The following is a 22,400-nucleotide window of genomic DNA, read 5'->3' as shown; positions in this document are numbered from 1 at the left end:
GACAAGGAGGGGGCAAAGACGAGCCTCTGCATGTCTGCACTGAGAAGCGGAGGGTCTGGCAGAGGAGTTCTTTCGTCCTCTCTGCTGCCGACTGCTGAGACAAGGTAGGGGGTGGAGATGAAGGGGATGCGGAAGCTTCAGGAGAGGTGCGAGGACCACATGAAATGGCCTCGTAGGCTTTGGCCTATGGGCCTTGTGTTTGACCCATGTGTCATATATGGATCAAACTTTGGCTGATTTAGCAGGTACTAGCCAAATTGTGATTCCTGTATGGGAACTGTCGTTGTACAGAAATCAATCTACTGATTGACTTCTGTACAACTGCCTGCTGGAAATTTTGTGATCCATCCGTGCTGCAGGCTATAGCGTGCAGTGCTCATCTGTGTATTCTGACGGCGGGGAATTCTCCCAGATGTCAAAATGCAAAGAAACCATGGGAAAGATTCCTCCATCCACCTCAAATGTGTGGTTGGGGGAATGGAGTCTGTTTTTGCATTCAACCCGCTGGTTGAACAAAAAACGGACTTGTCTATGGGCTGCCTTACACTGCTCGCATTTGAAGAAATACATTTAGACTTGGTTCACACCTAATATGGATGAGGCTCACAGCAGGGGTTCGGTGCGTCCCTGTTCTCTATTTCAGGGACGAATTGGGCCCAAATTTTTGCCTGAATTCAGGATTGAAACAAAGCCAAAGACACACAGAACCCCTATGTAATTCGCTCCGCAGCTGCCACAGGGATGTGTGAACCGGCTCCATTGAGAGTTGGGCACACTCTCCTGTCATGCGAATTGGATCCGGGGAAACCTGCATCCAATTTGCACTAGTGTGAACTCAGCCTTCATCTGTATTATTGAATTACATTAATTTGTACAGTTGTGCTCATAAGTTTACATACCCTCCCAGAATTTGATTTCTTGGCCATTTTTCAGAGAATATGAATGATGACACAAAAACTTTTCTTTCACTCATGGTTAGTGTTTGGCTGAAGCCATTTATTATCCATTAACGGTGTTTACTCTTTTTAAATCATAATGGCAACAAACTACCCAAATGACCCTGATCAAAAGTTTACATACCCCAGTTCTTAATACTGTGTATTGCCACATCAATGACAGCTTGAAGTCTTTTGTGGTATTTGTGGATGAGGCTCTTTATCTTCTCAGATGGTAAAGCTGCCCAAGCCTCTAGTTCCTGGAAATTCTTGGGCTGTCTTCCATGAAGTGCACATTTGAGATCTCCCCAGAGTGGTCAGGAGATTGAGATGGCCACTCCAGAACTTTCACTTTATTCTGCTGTAGCCAATGACAGGTCGCCTTGGCCTTGTGTTTTGGATCATTGTCATGTTGGAATGTCCAAGTATGTCCCATGCACATCTTCCTGGCTGATGAATGCAAATGTTCTTCCTGTATTTTTTGATAACATACTGCATTCATCTTGCCATCAATTTTGACCAAATTTTCTGTGCCTTTTGTAGCTCACAAATCCCCAAAACACCAGCCTCCTCCGTGCCTTTAATCATAGGCCTTGGTGACTCCTCTCCAAATGTAGCTTTTAATGGTTGTGGCCAAAAAGCTCAATTTTGGTCTCATCACTCCAAGTGACTTTGTGCCAGAAGTCAGGTGAAATACAGGATTCTCTGAAAACATGTGGCGTGGCTATTTCAAGATGCACAATAAGGAGGCACTTGAAGAAAGATGGGCTGCATGCTCGAGTCACCAGAAGAAAGCCATTACTACGCAAATGCCTGTGCTGTTTGGTGTATTGTAAGCGGGATACTTTGTGGCTTTTTCGTAGTAATGGCGTTCTTCTGGCGACTCGACCATGCAGCCCATCTTTCTTCAAGTGCCTCCTTATTGTGCATCTTGAAATAGCCACGCCACATGTTTTCAGAGAATCCTGTATTTCACCTGAATTTATTTGTGGGTTTTTCTTTGCATCCCAAACCATTTTCCTGATGGTTGTAGCTGAAATTTTAGTTGGTCTATCTGACCGTTGTTTGGTTTCAACAGAACCCCTCATTTTTTACTTCTTGATTCGGGTTTGAACACAGCTGATTGGCATTCTCAATTCCTTGGATATCTTTTTATATCCCTTTCCTGTTTTTATACAGTTCAATTACCTTTTCCCGCAGATCCTTAGACAATTATTTTGCTTTCCCGGTGACTCAGAATCCAGAAACCTCAGTGCAGCACTGGATGAAAGATGCAAGGCTCTGTCAGGATCCAGAAACGCACTGAATATATATAGAGAGAGCGAGAGAATCTATATCTCATACATACACGCAAACAGATCACAGGTGAGGATGGTTACCTTTTTAATAGCCATTCAAACCCCTTTGTGTCAACTTGTGTGCATGTTATCAGACCAAAACCACCAGGGTATGTACACTTTTGATCAGGGTCATTTGGGTAGCTTCTGTTGCCATTATGATTTAAAAAGAGTAAACACAGTTGATTGATAATAATAAATGGCTTCAGCCAAACGCCAACCGTGAGTGAAAGAAATGTTTGTTATCATTCATATTCTCTAAAAAATTATCCAAGAAATCATAAATTCTGCCAGTGTATGTAAACTTATGAGCACAACGGTATATGTATAATCTGCCATTATCTGACTTGCATGCTTACATGCAGAAAAAAATTGTAAAAAAAATTGTATAAATAAAGCTTTGTTTAGTAAAAGTTACTTCTGTTACCCAATATAGATGTAAAGGGAAGGGATTCCGACTGATTGTTAACAAAAAGGATTTTTTTTTTTTTTTAAGTTTCAGGTAGTGGTCAAATGACTAATCTGTTTTTTTGTACTGTGAAGGCAAGAGCTGGGGACAGAGTAAGGTTACATTAAAAAGTCAGAGTGAAGTTGCATTGGAAAGTTCCTTTCCAAAATGGCTGACAGTGCTGCACCCTGCCAGAGCTGCTGGCAGAGAGGGTGTGCCCTGCTCTGTGCCTGCATAGGATTACAGGAACTGGCAATGCTGTGCATCACCATGTCAGTCCTGGTGCAAGCGTGCTCACATAAAGCGACAACACCACTGCTGCATTGCAGTGGTGTTGTCACCTTACTAAAGAAAAAGTTCCATTGATTGATTGTATACAAACTAGTAGGATGAACTCGCCCCCCACCCCCTTACGCAGTTGTAAATAGAAGGAATATAGGCACAAGCTATGCAGGGACAAGATTTGCTTTACATTTTATTTTCTGGGTTTACATACAATTTTTAATGCCACTTTCAGCAAGAATTATATTTCAGCATACATATAACTTGAATTGCAAGTTATTTCATTATTTAACAACAATATAAGGTTCATAAAGTACAATTAGAACTATTCCTCATCCAGACATCAAAATGGAGGATCCCTGCTCCAGTTCTTGGACTAAAGTGAAGCTTGCTTAAATCCATCAGCTGTGTATTAGCCAGGTACTAAACAACCTCCTTGGATTCAAACTACACTGCTTAATAGGAATGTTCAGGTTTTGGCCCAAACTGCACAGATTGGCCAAAGAGTCCTCATCCCCTTCTTCCCTTTTTTTTTTTTTTTTTTTTAATTCGACTTTGTTTTTATTCTCTTTTTCCAGTAAACACAGAAATATCTTCCATACAAATGATCATAAAAAAAGATACATGTTTGACCCGTACACCAGTCCCCCCCCCCCCCCCCACACACACACTTTTCCGTGTACTCAAACAATATTTTCTTCACTACCTCTTCCCAGTACCTAATGTAATTTGGGGCACCTCCAGAGCATATGGATTATGTCCCCAACTGGGCCCCGACATCTAGGACAGGATGCATCTGGCCGTCCCCCAAACATTGACATTCTCTTTGGTGTATAGTATGACCTATGAAAGACTTAAAACTGTGTAAGCTTCTGAGCTGAGGACCAGGACAGTGGATCTATTAAGGTCACTATATTATTCCATTGCACATCAGTTAACTTCCCTTAAAGGTTTAAGGTTTTTCACCTTAAAGTGGTTGTACACCCTGTACAACCACTTTTACCTACAGGTAAGCCTATATTAAGGCTTACCTGTAGGTGCTGGAGATATTTCCTAAACCTCCATGGTTTAGGAGATATTTACAATAAAGCTGTGCGCCGATGTCTATGGCGCATGCGCACTTTAGAAAGGGCAGATCGTGCCGTTTCTAAAGTGGTTCATGCAGTGACTGGCGGCTCCCATGCCTCTGGTCAGTCTCAGAGCCGGAGTTCACAGCCCCAGAAGGAAGATGGGTGAAGATGGACGCTCGCTGCTAGTGGGAACATCGGTGACATCGCAGTCTTCGGTTTCAGGTAAGTGACACATAATGTGCTACTATGCGAAGCATAGTATGCTTTACCTTTGCAGGGAAATGAAGAGGAAGTAAAACTCATCGGGGTTTACTTCCTCTTTAATGCATTCTATGCTGCTGCAGCAGCACAGGAGGTTTTTCACCTTAATGCATAGAATGCATTAAAGAGGAAGTAAACCCTCTTTATTTCCCTGCAAAGGTAAAGCATAATGGGCTACTATGCATCGCATAGTAACCCATTATGTGTCACTTACCTGAAACCGAAGCCTGCGTTGTTGCCGCTGTCACCACTAGCAGCAAGTGTCCTTCTTCACCCCTCTTCTTTCCGGGGATGCAAACTCCCGCTCTGTGACTGGCCGGAGTTGCGTGACGTCCCTCCCACCAGTCACGGCATGACCCCCTTTAGAAACGGCACGATCTGCGCACGGCTTTATTGTAAATATCTCTTAAACCTTGAAGGTTTATGTCAGTGCTTGCTCATATGATGCCAGGAGTGTCTTAACTTTTTCTCTCTCAAATGTTTTGCAGTGAAGTTAGATCCAGAATGACAGCTGCATTTTTACAAATTACCTGCAGAGGGCAGAAGAAACAATACCAAATATATAATGTATTACTTCAAGCTGGGCTTGATAATATAAAAAAAAAAAAAAAAATATATATATATATATATATATAATTTATAATATTTTAAAAAATGATTTTTTTTTTTAATTTTTTTTTGCCATCTTTGAGCCCAATATTTCTATCATTCATAAAACACTTTTCTTCAAATTGCTTGCAAAAACAGTCGAAATTTCTGTTACTGCACAAATGAAGCAGTGTCTCTAAAGTAAGGTGACCAGATTTTTTTTTTGACAAATGGTAAACTATTTTATAAGCATATTTTCCTCAAATGATATATGCAGTGTATGTGGTATGCTTTTGTAATTATTGTATGATATATATATACGTTATTTCTCACATTTCGCCCATGAGATAAATAAAAGATACTTCTTAGAATTTTTTGGGATATGACTACCAAATGTTAAGAAGATAAGATGGAGAAAAAACGTTTCAATGGATATCTATCTATCCTGTACCTCCCCTTTCTGTACCCTAACAATGTTCTGGCTCCCCGGCAGTCAGGTGTAGTAGTCTTTTGGTTGGTCTCGGGGCTGGATCGACACTGACTGCAGGGGGAGAAAAGCAGTGACCGCGGCCCGGAGTGAGACCCACAGGGCAAACGCCTGCAATCTGGGAACAAAAACAGGACAGTCTTGGACCGGGGACTCTCCCTGGAAACCGGGGACATCTGGTCACTGTAGTCTAAAGCTAAGGGGAAATAATTCCAGTGTGGGGACACAGCAGAAACAAAAAATATGAGAGGTTCGAACACTTACCCACCCTGTGGCGCTTTGGTACTTGTGCCCACTGGACCCCAACATTATGTAGTGTTAGCATTTAGGATTAATGTACACGGGACGTTTTAAAACCAAAAAAATGCTTCTAAACTCAACATGTACTAATAAGATAACATAGAGGAGAGTTCAGGGGCAGCTGAAAAAAAAAAATGCCCAACTGCGCCTAAACGTCCGTTTACCAACAGCAGGGTACATTAAGCCTAAAAGATATCTAAAGCCAAGACCCTTTTTTTTTTTTTTTTTTTTTTTTTTTTTTTTTTTTTTTTTTTTTTTTTTAATTTTGTATAGAGCAAACCGCTGTCAATGTTTAGCCATCTGTCTCTCACTTCCCTCAGAAAATGCTACTTCCCTGGGTGTCACGCTGGCACTCTTCCTCTGGCCTCCAATACTTTGATAAACCAACCTGCAACAAGTACTCAGATCAGAGAAAAAGTCAGAAATCCATATATGCATATTTGCTGTGGGTTAGTGCCTCAAATACTGAGACAAGGTGGTCTGCATGAAAGCCAGGCAACTAGAATTTGCAGAAAAACAAGTAGGTAATGGAAGCTCCAAGTTTCTTTTTCTTTAGTGTTTAGTTTTCTTATCTATCTGAAGAGGTGTGTGTGTGTGTGTGTGTGTGTGTGTGTGTGTGTGTGTGTGTGTGTGTGTGTGTGAGAGAGAGACACTACAGGCATTTTTTCTTTCTACAGTACTGAATGGCTAGAAACTGTCAGGTTTTTATTCTTCATCTCTATTACACGGGGGTGATGACAATAGTTTACATAAGTAAATGTATTTTTGCTTTCAATTCATCACACAGGAAGTGACAAGGACTCTTAATTTCTGGCAGGATCAATATATTTTTCTTAATCATAAAGTACAGGACAGAGGATAATCTGCCACTACCTTGAGGTGATTGGACACTGGCAAATGAAGAAAGCTTCAGGGACATCCCCTAGAGAAACCCTTCCACTTCCAGCAGTCCTCTGTTTTTTGCTAGTTTCCTTAGGTGATGAACATCTTTACTGGAAGATACCTCTTTTTTGCGTGGAGGCTTTTTCATCTTCTATCACGCTTCATGACTGTGTCACAGCAACTGTTGCTTCCTTCTACGGCTTTGGGATCATTTGACTCCTCAGCTGAGCCTTGGGGAACTATACTCAGACCCTGCCTTGAGAAAATGCAGGACTGGCCTGTAATGTTTATTTGGGGACTGGATTCTGTGTGAGTATTTAGCTTGGCATGTGGTGCATTGGGTTGAGTTAGCTGCAGGGTGCTATACAGGTTCAAAGCTGTTTGCCAGCAGAAACAATCTTTATGGAGTTATGCCCATCATGGAGGATGAAGCCAGGATGCGGCTGGACCCTACACATCCGCCCAGAGTAAGAAGGCATCTGGCGCTGTAAGTTACAGGGCTCTCACCCTTTTCTGACCCAGTGTGCTGGTGCTCTGATGACAGTAGTGGAGCATGGGCTGTGACACTTTAAACATGTCAGGGTCTCCAGTATGGTTTAACTCAAGTTGCGAAAATCTGCTAAGACCTTCTCAGTCCACTCACTCTTAGAACCTGTCTTGTACAGTAACTGTCCTCACCCTGAAAAGCTCTTAGAAGAAGCAAAGTTTTACAGAAATTGAGGCCCATGTGCCAGGTCAACTCAGCCATTTCTCGTCTTAACAATTACCAATGGTCCCTGTGTAAGATAATCCTGTGTTTAGGGACCTGGTGAACCAGAGGTTAAAGCCTTTTTTTTTCTTTGGTGGGCCTGATGTGCAACCAGTGGTTTACCCCAATGGCTGTCTAGCAGACCTTTGTTTTTTAGACTAAGCTTATGGTCCAGGACCCTAGCTCTATTCACCAACACCTGGAGCCTTTATGCTTTTGCATGAATGGCCCATCAGATACCCTTTGCAAGATTTTTGGCTAAAATGCTGGCAAAACTCCCATCTAAGAAGCACTTTCAGTGGCTGCCCTTTAAGGGAGAATATATGTTTGTTTTGTTCTTTAGCAGACAAGTACATTAAAGGGATCAAACTGGGCAAGAGTGCTCTCCTTCCCCAGAAAAAGTCTTGTGCTTCTGCAAGTAGACTGTACTTTTGAGACTAGGAAAAGTTCCTTTTATATCCCTCTTAGGTGTCCAGCTCTTTGTCTAAGTCTGCAACACACTTTCATTGGAAGATGTGGGCCTCCAAGCCCCCTTCTCAATGAAGAGGCACTCCCAACTGACAAAATGGGGGCCATATGTCAGCCTTGCTCTAAAACCTATCAGACGTTTGGGCCAGAATGTTGTTTTCAGGGGCTACCAACTGGAGATTTGGACTCTGCCTTCTCCCTGCTTCATGCTCTCAAATTTGCTTCCTTCCCTGCAAAGATGGGTGGATCTTCTTGCTGTCCCTAAGGGATTACTATGCGAGTCCCAAATGAGGCATGCTTTCAAGGCTTCTACTCAAACCTGTTCCATTTTCCAAGGCAAATGGAGACGTTCAGCCCATTCTGGATCTGAAAACTTGTTGTCTTTGGACACAGCCTAACCTGGGACAAACTTCTGTCCCTCCACTCAAGTGCCTGGGTCCACCAGTCCCATTTTCTACACCAAATAAGAGCCTGCATGAGGGTCTTGGGCCTGCTGGTAATCTGCTTAGAGACCGTGCCATATGCTCAGTTTCAATTGAGATTGTTGCAACTCCACATTCTAGGAGCGTGGCCAAATGAGCTTGGACCATCCCATGCATATGACCTACAAGGCCAGAATCTTCCTTTTACGTAGTGGAGTTTTAAGCTGACACTGGAGGTGGAAAATCCCCACGAGAGAGGGGGCTGGGGAGGAGTGCTGGATGCACTTTCGCTGCAGGGGACTTGTTGTTTGGAGTAAGTTCATCTTCCCATCAATACCTGGAACTCAGGACAATTTGGTTGTCCCTTTTGATATTGGACTTCTCAGCTGCAAGGCCGCTTGATAAGAATCATGTCAGAAAATGCCATGGCAGTGGCCTACATTAACTGTCAAAGAGGCACCAGAAGCTGACTGGATTATTACTTGGGCAGAGCTGCATGTTCCAGCTTTATCTACAGTCCACATCCAAGGTGGGAAATTGGCAGGTGGACTTTCTTAGCCATTGACATCTGGATCGGGAGGGGGGGGGGGGGTTCTCACCTCCCAGAAATGTTCAAAACTCCTTGTCAAATCTGGGGGACCCCACATGTCAATATTGTGTTCAGATTCAACAATAAACAGATCCAGGAACTCTCGAGCCTTCCCAGGGGAGGCTCTGGTGACTCCATGGGATGGGCTCAATGTGATCTATCTTTTCCTTCTCTACAACTTCTCCTCCTTCTTCTTTGCAGAATTGAGATGTAGGCTGTTCCAGTGTCTCGCACTGCACCAAACTGGGACAGGGGTATATTGTTCTGGGACACACTCGGACTCTTGACAGACTCTCCACAGGCCCTCTCGGACCCAGACCTTCTATCCAAAAGCCTGTCTACCATCATGCTTCTGGGTCAGTGGTTTAATGGCATAGCTGTTGAAGCCCAGGTCTTGAGGAATCAGGGCCTATCAAATTCTTTCATCTGTACCCTCCTGAAGGCTAGGGGGTTAACTTCTCATAAAGCCTACCATTGCACCTGGAGGGCATACTTTGTGTGGAGCGAGGCTAAGAGATTCTATCTCCAGTCTGGTCCCAAACAACATCTGATCTTTCGTGTCTTCAAGGAGAAAATCTCCGCCATGGCCATTCTTTTTTAATGACTGTTGACCTCTCAATCCTTGGCTAAGGCCTTTGTGGTGCTGCACACATTTCTCCACCTGTAGGTTTCCTTGTGACTTTGTGGGACTTAAAGGATAAGTTCACCTTTTCACAAAAAAATTAAAAGGTGAACTAACTCCAAATATTTTTGCCAGATTCGCAAAGCTGCCACCTGGTCTTCTGTTCACGTTTTTTTATATTTTACGAACTGAATGTTCAGTCTTCCTCTGATGCCAGCTTTGGGTGTAAGGTGCTGCATGCTGCTCTCTTTTTGGGCCTTCTTCAACTGATTTGTTCTGTGCACCTGTTGGCTTTGTTAGCTGTGTTGCCCACCCCTCAGTTCCTGACTGCTTTTAGATGCCCCTGGTTATGACTAAGATCCTGTACTGTACGACTAAGAAAAATTGAATTTTTGACTTGCCTGTAAAATAAGTTTTCACAGGTCCATCCTTCCCATAATTTGTTGTTATTTATTTTTTTTGTCCAGTGTTCGCTCTCCTAAAGGTAGCTACTTTACAAATAACCCATGCTTATGACTAAGTTCCTTATTTTAATGGTACGTCAAAGTCCTATATTGGGTTTTTAACCTAAAGAGAAAACTAATACAACTACCGAATCTAATGTACAATACACCAGACATAACTTTACGACCACTGACAGATTAAGTGAATAACATTATCTTGTTACAATGGCAGTTGAAAATCAATGGGATATATTGGGCAGCAAGTAAATATGTTGTTGATTTTGAAGTTGATGTGTTAAAAGCAAAAAAAAAAAAAAAGGGGGCACCGCAGTTTGTTGTGCAGGGTGCCCATGCTGACCCATGTCCACAGCCTAAAAGAAGTGCTTACGGTGGGGTGGGCTCAGAACTGAGAAGGTGGCCACAGAGAAGGTGGCCTGATCTGATGAATTGCATTTTCTTTTACATCATGTGGATGGCTGGGTTTGTGTGCATCACTTACCTAGGGAAGAGATGGCACCAGGATGCAGTATGGGAAGAAGGCAAGCCAGTGGAGGCAGTGTTATGCTTTGTGATGTTCTGCTGGGAAACATTGGTCCTTTCATTCATTACTTGACACGTACCACATAACTAAATATTGTTGCTGACCAACATACACTCTTTCTTGGAAATTCCCTGATGGCAGTGGCCTCTTTCAGCAAGATAATGCACCCTGCCACACTGTAAAAAATGGTTCAAGAATGGTTTGAGGAACCCAACAATGAATTCAATGTGTTCACCTTGGTCTCCAAATTCTGCAGATCTCAATCAATTGAGCATCTGTAAGATGTGCTGGAAAAACAATAACGGACTATGGAGACTATACCTCACAACTTACAGGACTTAAAGTGATTAAAAGTTTGATGTTTTTAATATTTTATTTTATTATATTTTTTTTTTTTTTTAGAAAACAAAAAATGTCATACTTACCTGCTCTGTGCAATGGTTTTGTACAGAGCAGCCCCGATTCCCCTCCTCTCAGGTTCTCTGCCGGCACTCCTGGTTTCTCTCTACCGCTGAATGCCCCCATAGCAAGCCGCTTGCTCTGGGGTACTCATAATTGTTCACTCCCAAGCCCCACTCGCGTGCTCTCTCTCCATTGACACACAGAATGGGTCATGTCCTCGCCCCCTCCTCACTGGCTGTGATTGACAGCTGCTGGAGCCAATGGTTCCCACCGCTGTGACTGAGCCAAATAAAGTGTGGGCTATAATGTGCTTGAGATTCTGCGTTGACATGCACTGTCTCTTCTGTAATAGACTAGACTTACCTGCCTGTTCGCAGTGTCCCCCAGCATGTAAACTGAGTTGTGCTTGTTCCGCTTACAGCAGCCGGCCTGATCCTTGTGTGCCGGCCTCCTGCGCATGTGCAGAAGTGACATCATCCTGCGCCGGCCAATCAAGATGGCCAAAAACTGCCACACTGAAGGAGATGCTGGTTCTGGGGACTGTTGGTGGAAAGGGGAGTATATGCTGCCTTTTAGGCTTAAAAATACAAGTTTTGGCTTCAGTTTTACTTTCGTTTTGGATAGAGTAGAACAGTGTTTCTCAACTGCAGTCCTCAAGTAATGCATCCTATGCATTAAGGTGAAAAATCACCTGGCAGTCACCGGCCCCCCTGAACCCCTTCATTCAGTCTGGGACGCGCTGTGTCTCTCTCCACGGGCTCCCGGCTCTTGATTGGTTAGATTGATGGCAGTGCAGTCATTGGCTCCCGCTGCTGTCAATCAAATCGAATGACGTGGGTGCCGCGGCCGAGTCCTGCATTTGGCCTCTATGGACGCCGAATGCTGAACTCGGGAGCGCGCCCACAAGGTAATCCCCCGGGAGAGAGCTTCTCCTAGGGGGTTATCTAGTGCGGGGAGGAGCCGCCGAGGGACCCCAGAAGAGCAGGTTCGGAGCCACTCTGAAAAACTAGCTGCACAGTGGAGGCAAGTATATGTTTGTTGTTTAAAAAAAGAAATAAATAAATTACCCTTACAATGACTTTAAATCAGTATTTTTTTGATAGAAAATTTCTTATAATCCCCAAACATTATACTTCTTCTCTTTTTTTTTTTTTTTTTTTTTTTTTTTTAGCAGAGACCCTAGGGAATAAAATGGCAATTGTTGCAATTTTTTATGTCACACTGTAATGGAGCAGTGGTTTTGCAAAGGCAATTTTTGAGGGAAAAATACTTTAATGAATTAAAAAAAAACCCAATATTTACCCCAATTTTTAAAAATAATGTGAAAGATGATGTTACGCCGAGTAAATAGATACCTAAGATGTCATGCTTTAAAATTGCACACACTCGTGGAATGGTGACAAACTACAGTACTTAAAGCTAGTAGGAGAGAGGAGCGGAGCCTCGCGCATTCGCAGTAGGGCATGAAGCCGTAATGCTACACTGCCAGGTACCCTTACCCGCAATGGTGGCGGCAGCACCTGACAGCTGATGGAAACAGCTGCGGTGCCGACATCACTGGACTCCAGGACAGGTTAGTGTCCAATTATTATTTATTAAAAACCAGCAGCTGCAGTATGTGTAGCTGCTGGTTTTTAATTTTTTCAGCGGTGGGCGGACCTCTGCTTTAAAATCTCCATAGGCAAAGCTTTAAATGCCTTTTACAGATTACCTGTTTGTTGTTACAGAGGAGTTCTCACACTATTGTTCACAGTGATACTTCACATGTGTGGTGCGAATACTGTTTACGTGTGTGTGTGTGTGACTTGCATATGTGCGAACACAGAGGGATGGGGGCACTTTACTTTTATTTTATTTCTTTTTTTTCTTATTTATTTTCTTTTTACACTGTCCTTCTTCTTCCTTTTTTTTTTTTTTTTTTTTTTTTTTTTTTTATCACTTTTATTCCTATTACAAGGAATGTAAATATCTCTTGTAATAGAAATAAGGATGACCGGTCCTCTTCATGAAGAGATCTGGGGTCAAAAGATCATTAATTATTATTATTTTATTTATTTTTTTGATCTTTTGATATAGATAGATAGAGATATATATATAAATTACTTCCAGCCTGGACCGGAAGTGACGTCATGACGTCGCTCCAGTCCTCCCAAGGCCATAGAGGCAATCAATGAGTATTAAAGGAGTTGTAAAGGCAGAAGGTTCTATGCATTAGGATAAAAAGCCTTCTGTGTGTAGCAGCCTCCCCAGCACCCCCTAATGCTTACCTGAGCCCCATCTCTGTCCAGCAATGTCAGAGTCCCTCGGCCATCCAGGACTCTCCCTCCAGATTGGCTGAGACACAGCAGCGGCGCCATTGGCTCCCGTGGCTATCAATCAGTCAGCTAGCCAATCAGGAGAGAGAGAGGGGGCGGGGTCAAACGGCAGCTACTTGTCTGAATGGATACACAAAGCTGCAGTTCGGCTCAGGTGCCCCCATAGCAAGTTGCTTGTTGTGGGGGGCACTCGACAGGAGGGAGGGGCCAGGAGCAGCAAAGAGGGGCCCGAGAAGAGGAGGATCCGGGCTGCCCTGTGCAAAACCAACTGCACATAGGAGGCAAGTATAACATGTTTGTGGGTGTTTTGTTTAAAAAAAAAAAAAAGACTTTACAATCACTTTTTAACTCTTTGATCGCCTATGGAAGCAGCCGGCCGCACAGTCGGATTGTTTCTCGGGCGAAATGACGGAAACAGTAGCCTGAGAAATACTGGCGGGAAGTGGGGGGATCTCCCCTCTCGCCCCTTCGGAAACCGTTCCAGCGGCTCATGAACCGATGGTACTGGTTTCATGAGGAATCTGACCGCCGGCTGCATAAAAATATACCGGGGGGGGGGGGGGGGTTATGGCTGATATCTTCATCATAATCCCGGTAAACCACTTGCAAACCGCAAGGTATACAGTACCTTGATAAAAATATTCATACCCCTTTAAATTTTCTGCATTTTGTCATGTTACAACCAAAAATGTAAATGTATTTTATTGGGATTTTATGAGATAGACTAACACAAAGTGGCACATAATTGTGAAGTGGAAGGAAAATGATAAATGATTTTCAAAATATTTTACAAATAAATATGTGAAAAGTGTGGGGTACATTTGTATTCAGCCCCCCTGAGTCAATACTTTGTAGAACCACCTTTTGCTGCAATTACAGCTGCAAGTCTTTTTGGGAATGTTTCTACCAGCTTTGCACATCTAGAGAGTGACATTTTTGCCCATTCTTCTTTGCAAAATGGCTCAAGCTCTGTCAGATTGGATGGACAGCGTCTGAACAGCAATTTTCAAATCTTGCCACAGATTCTCAATTGGATTTAGGTCTGGACTTTGGGCCATTCTAACAGATGAATATGCTTTGATCTAAACCATTCCATTGTAGCTCTGGCTGTACGTTTAGGGTAATTGTCCTGCTGGAAGGTGAACCTCCGCCTCAGTCTCAGGTCTATTGTAGACTCGAACAGGTTTTCTTCTAAGATTGCCCTGTATTTGGCTCCATTCATCTTCCCATCAACTCTGACCAGCTTCCCTGTCCCTGCTAAAGAAAAGCATCCTCACAACATGATGCTGCCACCACCATGTTTCACAGTGGGGTTGGTATGTTCAGGGTGATGTGTAGTGTTAGTTTTCCATCATGCATAGCGTTTTGCTTTTAGGCCAAAAAGTTAAATTTTGGTCTCATCTGACCAGAGCACCTTCTTCCACATGTTTGCTGTGTCCCCCACATGGCTTATCGCAAACTGAACTTCTTATGGCTTTCTTTCAACAATGGCTTCCTTCTTGCCACTCTTCCATAAAGGTCAGATTTGTGGAGTGAACGACTAATAGTTGTCCTGTGGACAGATTCTCCCACCTGAGCTGTGGATCTCTGCAGCTCCTAAAGAGTTACCATGGGCATCTTGGCTGCGTCTCTGATTAATGCTCTCCTTGCCCGGCCTGTCAGTTTAGGTGGACGGCCATGTCTTGGTAGGTTTGCAGTTGTACCATGCTCTTTCCATTTTCGGATGATGGATTGAACAGTGCTCTGTGAGATGTTCAAAGCTTTGGATATTTTTTTTATAACCTAACCCTGCTTTAAACTTCTCCACAACTCTATCCCTGATCTGTCCTGGTGTGTATTTTGCCCTTCATGGATATCCGTTCCATATGCTTCCCCAAGCATATGCGTTCTTGTGACCCCACCCACTTCTTCTTCTTCCTTCTTCTTTGTTATTTCTTCTTTGTTATTTCTTCTTTCTTCTTCTTTCTTCTTCCTTTTTTTTTTTTTTTTTTTTTTTTTTTCTTATCTCCGTTGAGGATGTGTGTTTGTTTTTATTTTATTTTTTTAATGATCTTTTCCACATCCCATACAGCAAAAATACAGCATGATCTACTTTTGTTGACTGCACTGGAACATGTTGCAATGGTGAGAATTAGGGCCAATGGAATTTAATAGTAAACACTGCCCGTGTGTTTTTGATGCAGAATAAATATGTACTGGATTGAACATGCATTCAGAGAGAGAATGGTGGCCTTCCTATGTAAACAAGGCAGATCGCCATTCTGACAGGAGCGAGGCCATGGATCCTGTGTCTCTGCAAAGCAAGGACATGGATCCATGACTTTCTCCAGTAAAAGCACCTCCCACACTGTATAAAACACTGGTTAGGCACACATTTAACCCCTTGATAGCCCTAGAGGTTAACCCCTTCACAGTCAGTGTCATTAGTACTGTGACAGTGCATATTTTTAGCTTTAACTTTTGGATAATTGTCAAGGTTCTGTGTGTGCATAGCACAGTGTCTACAAGCCTATTCACTCTCATTCGCCTGTCTAAGTGAGGCCCAAATCTCCCTAAGGTTAGACCCACCTATATGCAGGTATGTGTGTAAATTATATTCATTCCCGCACCCGCAAGCAAAATGCGGTGCTATTTAGCAGAAGCATGGGGGTGCAATTCATTCTTAATGGCTCTCACGTGCATCTGAAAAAGCAGTGTGTTTTTGGGGCAGGAAATTGCACAGTGCAAAAGCATCATGTGATTTCCCCAGGGCTGTGATGTGAAAAAAGGTGCAGGCACCTATATCCTGTGTTTCCCACAGATACAGAAGCCCCTTCAAATGAATGGGTTGCTGTGCCTGCGCTACCATGGCAGCTGCAAACTACACATACACTATATTGTGAAAAGTATTGGGACGCCTGCCTTTACAGGCACATGAGCTTTAATGGCATCCCAGTCTTAGTCCCGAGGGTTCAATATTGAGTTGCCCACTCTTTGCAGTTATAACAGCTTCAACTCTTCTGGGGAGGCTGTCCGCAAGTTTTTTAGGAGTGTGTCTATGGGAATGTTTGACCATTCTTCCAGAAGCGCATTTATGAGGTCAAGCACTGATGTTGGATGAGAAGGCCTGGCTTGCAGTCTCTGCTCTAATTCATCCCAAAGGTGTTCTTCATCCCAAAGGTGTTCTTCATCCCAAAGGTGTTCTTCATCCCAAAGGTGTTCTTCATCCCAAAGGTGTTCTTCATCCCAAAGGTGTTCTTCATCCCAAAGGTGTTCTTCATCCCAAAGGTGTTCTTTGGGATGAAGAACACTTTTGGGATGAAGAACACCTTTGGGATGAAGAACACCTTTGGGATGAAGAACACCTTTGGGATGAAGGTGTTCTTCATCCCAAAGGTGTTCTTCATCCCAAAGGTGTTCTGTCGGGTTGAGGTCAGGACTCTGTGCAGGCCAGCCAAGTTCATCCACCCCAAACGTGCTCATCCATGTCTTTATGGACCTTGCTTTGTGTACTGGTCCAAATCATTTGGTGGAGGGGGGATTATGGTGTGGGGGTTTTTTTTTTTTTTTTTTTTTAGGGGTTGGCCCCTTAGTTCCAGTGAAGGGAACTCTTAAGGCATCGACATACCAAGACACTTTGGACAATTTCATGCTCCCAATTTTGTGGGAACAGTTTGGGGATGGCCCCTTCCTGTTCCAACATGACTACGTACCAGTGCACAAAGCAAGGTCCATAAAGACATGGATGAGCGAGTTTGGGATGGAGGAACTTGACTGGCCTACACAAGGTCCTGTCCTCAACCCGATAGAACACCTTTGGGATGAATTAGAGTGGAGACTGCGAGCCAGGCCTTCTTGTCCAACATCAGTGTCTGACCTCACAAATGCACTTCTGGAAAAATGGTCCAAAATTCCCATAGACACACTCCTAAACCTTGTGTACAGCCTTCCCAGAAGAGTTGAAGCTGTTATAGCTGCAAAGGGTGGGCCAACTCAATGTTGAACCCTCGGGACTAAGACTGGGATGCCATTAAAATTAATGTGTCACAATACTTTTGGTAATATAGTGTATGTCGACCTAGCGCAATGGTATAAGCCCTCGTTCACATTGGAGCGACTTGTCATGTGATTTGACAGGTCGCACCCTATTGTCGGGAATGGCCGTGTTCAAATAGTTACGATGCTGCATCGATTTGAAAAAGTAGTTCCTGCACTACTTTCGGCGAACAAGGGTGCGACCTGCATAGACATCTGTGCATGAAGCCGCACAGATGTCTATTCATGCGGCTTTGAAATTTTGCAACTTCAAAGTTGCGTTCAATGTGTAAAAACTTGTCAAGGGTTCTAATACCTCACAACTGAAACAGTTGTCTCGGGATAACTTTTTATTAGAATTATGAGGCCTGGTACAGCAGGAAAGGGTGACTGGGTGTATCCCACCTCAGGGGTGTATGGAGCAGCCTCCACTGCTGACCAGGGCCTGTGCTGTGTACAGTCAGTCAGAACTCATGAGGTATTGTGTGGTTTATATGGAAGCTACTTCACTCCACCACCAGTGGGCAACCTGTGACAGCCCAGCTGTATTGTAACTCTACTATGGCCTGTCAGGCCGCCATGTCCATTCATGAATCTTTATTCAGGGACAGGTCACATGACAAGCTGTTGTGAGGGGGGAAGCCGTGTGTCTATGTGTGTGTTACACTTCAGGCGCTGTAGTGTAAAGCGCGCTCCCCTGTCCCCGGCGCGCCCCCGAGCGCTGCGGCTGGGCCCGGACCCCCCCTCCCGGTGGACGCGCAGGCGCGCGATGCACTCTGGGAATGGCTGCGCAGCTCGGGTTGGCTGGGGGAGCAGACAGCGGAGTTTTAATGTCCGCCATGTTGGCCATGGCGTATTGAAGAAGGAGGGAGAGAACGAGACACCGGAGCGCATAGAACGCCGCCAAATCACAGCCGGAAGCTCGCCGCGGACACCCGGAGCCCCGGGAGAGGCGCCATTTTGATCACGGCGGCTGGGCGGGAAAGAGGCGGCGGAGGAGGAGCAGCACGGAGACCCCCATGAGAGCGCGGCCCGGGAGCCTTTCCCCGCTCGTCGGTCGCATGGCTCTGTGGTAGACGGAAAATGAGTAAATTGTCGTTCCGGGCGCGGGCGCTGGATGCGTCCAAACCGTTACCCGTCTTCCGCTGCGAGGACCTCCCGGACCTGCACGAGTATGCCTCCATCAACCGGGCCGTGCCCCAGATGCCGACCGGCATGGAGAAGGAAGAGGAGTCGGTAATCATTCATCGCTTTCTTTTCTTCCCTTTTCCCCATTTTCTTACCTCTCGTCTCTGCGCAAGCTTGCACAAAATGGCCGCCATGTTCCCCTCACGGGAGGGGGGGTGGCGCAGATGGCGGAGCGCGGCCCCCCGGCGACCCCTCACCCCCATGAGCGGCTGGCGCGGGACCCCTACTGTCGATAACCGCCTCCGGTTGGACGGACGGGGCGGCCGCCGCCGAGAAATCGGACCGGGAATGCACAAAGGGGTCACGTGACGGGGCCGCGATCCGCCATTTTGTTGTGTGTGTCTTTGGGCTGGGCCTGCGCTTGGTGGTAGGGGGAAGGGTGCAGTGGCGGCGCGCGCCCGCCTGGGGGAGCCAGAGAACAGCGCTCACCTTGTGGGATTGTTTGTGTACACTTTTCACATCTGACAGCCAGGGCCTGGTACAGCCTGCTTATCCAGTGTGCAGGGATCTGACGGCCTGCCTGGATCTGACGGCTTTCTAATCCAGTGTGCAGGGATCTGACGGCTTTCTAATCCAGTGTGCAGGGATCTGACAGCCTTCTAATCCAGTGTGCAGGGATCTGACGGCTTTCTAATCCAGTGTGCAGGGATCTGACGGCTTTCTAATCCAGTGTGCAGGGATCTGACGGCTTTCTAATCCAGTGTGCAGGGATCTGACGGCCTTCTAATCCAGTGTGCAGGGATCTGACGGCCTTCTAATCCAGTGTGCAGGGATCTGACGGCCTTCTAATCCAGTGTGCAGGGATCTGACGGCCTTCTAATCCAGTGTGCAGGGATCTGACGGCTTTCTTATCCAGTGTGCAGGGATCTGACGGCCTTCTAATCCAGTGTGCAGGGATCTGACGGCCTTCTAATCCAGTGTGCAGGGATCTGACGGCCTTCTAATCCAGTGTGCAGGGATCTGACAGCCTGCCTGGATCTGACAGCCTGCTTATCCAGTGATCTGACAGCCAAGGGAGGCCGGGCCTTGTATAGCCTGCTTTTCTAGTGTGCAGGGATCTGACTGCCGGCCTGGTACAGCCTGCTTATCCAGGGTGCAGCAGGGGTCTGACGGCCAGGGCCTGGTACAGCCTGCTCATTCAGTGTGCAGGGTTCTTACAGCCAGGGGAGGCCAGAGCCTGGTACAGCCTGCTTTTACAGTGTGCAGGGATCTGACAGCTGGGGGATGCTGGGGCCTGGTACGGCCTGCTCACCCAGTGTGCAATGTGCAGGGATCTGACAGCCGGGTGGGGGCCAGAGCCTGGTACAGCAGCTGTGGGAGGCCAGGGCCTTGTACAGCCTGCTCACCTAGTGTGCAGGGATCTGACGGGGGGGGGGGCAGAGCCTGGTACAGCCTGCTTATGCAGTGTGCAGGGATCTGATAGCTGTGGGAGGCCAGGGCCTTGTACAGCCTGCTCACCCAGTGTGCAGGGATCTGACAGCCGGGGGGGAGGGCAGAGCCAGGTACAGCCTGCTTATACAGTGATCTGACAGCCGGGGTCTGGTACAGCCTTCTTGTGCGCTGTGCAGGGATCTGACAGCCAGGGGAGGCCAGAGGCTGGTCTAGCCTGCTCACCTAGTGTTCAATGTCCATGGATCTGACAGCTGGGGGATGCTGGGACTTGGTACAGCAGTGTTCTGACAGCTGTGGGAGGCCAGGGCCTGGTACAGCCTGCTCACCCAGTGTGCAATGTGCAGGGATCTGACAGCCGGGGGGAGGCGGCCAGAGCCTGGTATAGGCTGCCTATCCAGTGTGCAGGGATCTGACGGCCGGGGCCTGGTACAGCCTGCCTATCCAGTGTGCAGGGATCTGACAGCTGGGGGAGGCCAGGGTCTGGTACAGCCTGCCTAACCAGTGCAGCGATCTGACAGCCTACAGAGCCAGTCATACATGTACCCATGCCTATAAATTCCGGACACTTCACAGTGGGTTCTACACTTTGCTGGTACCAGACACATTCATGTGGAAACTTCAGAGCCTGCCAAACATGTAGTCATGCATATAACACCCACTATACTAAAGGATAAGTTCACCTTTCGTAACATGTTACACCCCCTAGCTGTCACAATTGTTTTCTGTGAATGGGAAAACTACAAGGACCGGCAGCCTTTGTGGCTATCTGCTTGTAGTTTTCAATGAAGTACCACGATGCTGTGGTAGTTCATTCTCTCTCCCTGTCATGTTGTATCTATGTCTTGTACGGGTACACAGATACACTGACAGATCTGCAAAAGACCCGCATGGCACCAGGGATTGCCTCTCCTCTACACTCCAGAGGCTACATGCCCTCTGCTATCATCGTGTACAATGCAGAGCCTATAGCCTTACATTGGGGAGGGGAGTAGAGGAAAGCCCTCGATGGCAGAGCACTAAACGACAGCAGTTGTCCAGTATGGCTGCAGGAGCTGGTGGTAGGGGGGCAATGTGGTGTGCAATATTTTTTTTCTTTTTTTTGCAATGCACCGCTGTACAGTTACATGCGATCCCATTGTGTGCACTGCAATAGAATGCTGCATGTTTGCATTTTATTGCAGCTTACTGCACCTTCAGGGTGTTTTGCGGTGTGTAAAGGACACCTAGTTTTATGTGTACCCTAGCGATGACCTGCGTTTTTCCAGTAGGGTAACGGAGACTAAAGCTGAACTCCAGAGAAATTGGGGGAAAATGCTGAATTGCAGTGGGGCTGTCCTCCACTGCAAGGGTTAAATGCTTGTTTAGATCTAGGGGCTGCAAAAAGATGTCTGTCTTGGGGACCATTTACCTGTATTTATTTCATCATGGAAAAACACAGCTAACTGCAACAGCGCATAGAAAACAATTGTTTTCTGTGTGTCATGGTCAGATCAGAAAGCAGTGTTACATTGCATTCCGGAGCAGAGCGATATTATGTAACATGTTTGTGTAGAATATTACTCCACTCCGCACGGTCCTGTATGTCATAACATGAATGAAGTGTCACTTTCTGAACTTCATATAAAGGTCTGTAAAAAAAAAAAAAAAAAAAAAAAAAAAAGAGCTCTGTGCAATAAAATGCGCATTACGCCGCCCTCACTTGCAGATCTCTGTAGCCCAGCTCGCTGTGCGGATAGCAGCGGTTTTTGTGAACTGGCTTTTACCGGAACTGGCTTTTTCCTCCACTCTTGCAAGACTCCCTTTTAATCTGTAAGACGACCCCACAGCTTCTTCAACCCTACGCTCCTGTTGTTGTATACCCTCTTATGTCGTCATTTACTATGCATTGCTCTACAATGGACATAAGGACGGTGAGGGACAGTCTACTGTACCCCTAGACCCAAATGAGCATTTAACCTTTGCATTGTAGGGGCAGACCAACTGCAAGGGAGAATGTTTGTTTGGTTTTTATTTTTTTGTGGTGTTTTTTTTCTTTTTTCCCCCCTGAGATTGGCTTTAAATTGCACTAAATCAGTGGTTCTCAACTCCTGTCCCCAGGACCCACTAACAGGCCAGGTTTTCAAGATAACGGAAATACATCACAGGTGATATAATTTGCTTCTCAGTGATTGCAGTATTCTAGTCTGCATCTCCCCAAGGTAATACTTTAAAATCTGGCCTGATGGTGGGTCCTGAGGACTGGAGTTGAGAACCACTGGCCTAAATGGAGGTTTACTTGCCTTCTCTCCAATGGTCCTGTCCCTCTCCAACATATTCTGTGTGACGGTCTTCAGCTGCTTTCATTGGCTGGTGCGGGATAATGTCACTTCTCCACATGTGTTGGAGCCAGTCATCCTGGCACACATTCTGGTTGGCGTTGTGCTGTGCATGCGCAGCTCAGTTTACATGCTGAAGAATGCTGAGAGCAGGTATGTCTCTTCTGCAATGAATAGCCTGTCTGCTCACAGTGAGTAACAGCTGACCTTTTTAGCTCCTCTTTTTAAGTGGTATAAACACATAGACTCATTGTGACATGCTTCTATTTGCATGTTTTTGGAAAGTAAAGAAATGTAAAGTTCAGGTTTCTGTGTCACTGGTGGGAGTTGATCTCAGTGTTGCCAAGAATG

The 22,400-nt window shown here is 45.6% G+C and overlaps 1 protein-coding gene across 6 annotated transcripts in view; it reads left to right on the top strand.

Moving 5' to 3' along the window:
- The window catches only part of EPC1 (enhancer of polycomb homolog 1), a 118,181-nt gene that overhangs the window by 10,507 nt on the left and 85,274 nt on the right, over nucleotides 1–22,400 (top strand). For 2 of the 6 annotated variants that reach the window (XM_073629864.1, XM_073629868.1), the window contains exon 1: nucleotides 17,797–18,390. The exons of 2 other annotated variants lie outside the window; for them this stretch is intronic. In XM_073629864.1, the coding sequence (XP_073485965.1) occupies nucleotides 18,238–18,390 (153 nt within the window). In that variant the 5' untranslated portion in view covers nucleotides 17,797–18,237. Of the gene's footprint in view, nucleotides 1–17,796; nucleotides 18,391–22,400 lie in introns of those variants that run through there. 2 more of the 6 variants (XM_073629867.1, XR_012244392.1) reach the window with 2 other exon arrangements.

Source organism: Aquarana catesbeiana, linkage group LG05 (assembly GCF_042186555.1).
Source record: "Aquarana catesbeiana isolate 2022-GZ linkage group LG05, ASM4218655v1, whole genome shotgun sequence".
NCBI classification, from domain to species: Eukaryota; Metazoa; Chordata; class Amphibia; order Anura; family Ranidae; genus Aquarana; species Aquarana catesbeiana.
The sequence above is the reverse complement of the archived record's forward strand: the minus strand, read 5'-3'. Positions and strand labels throughout refer to the sequence as shown.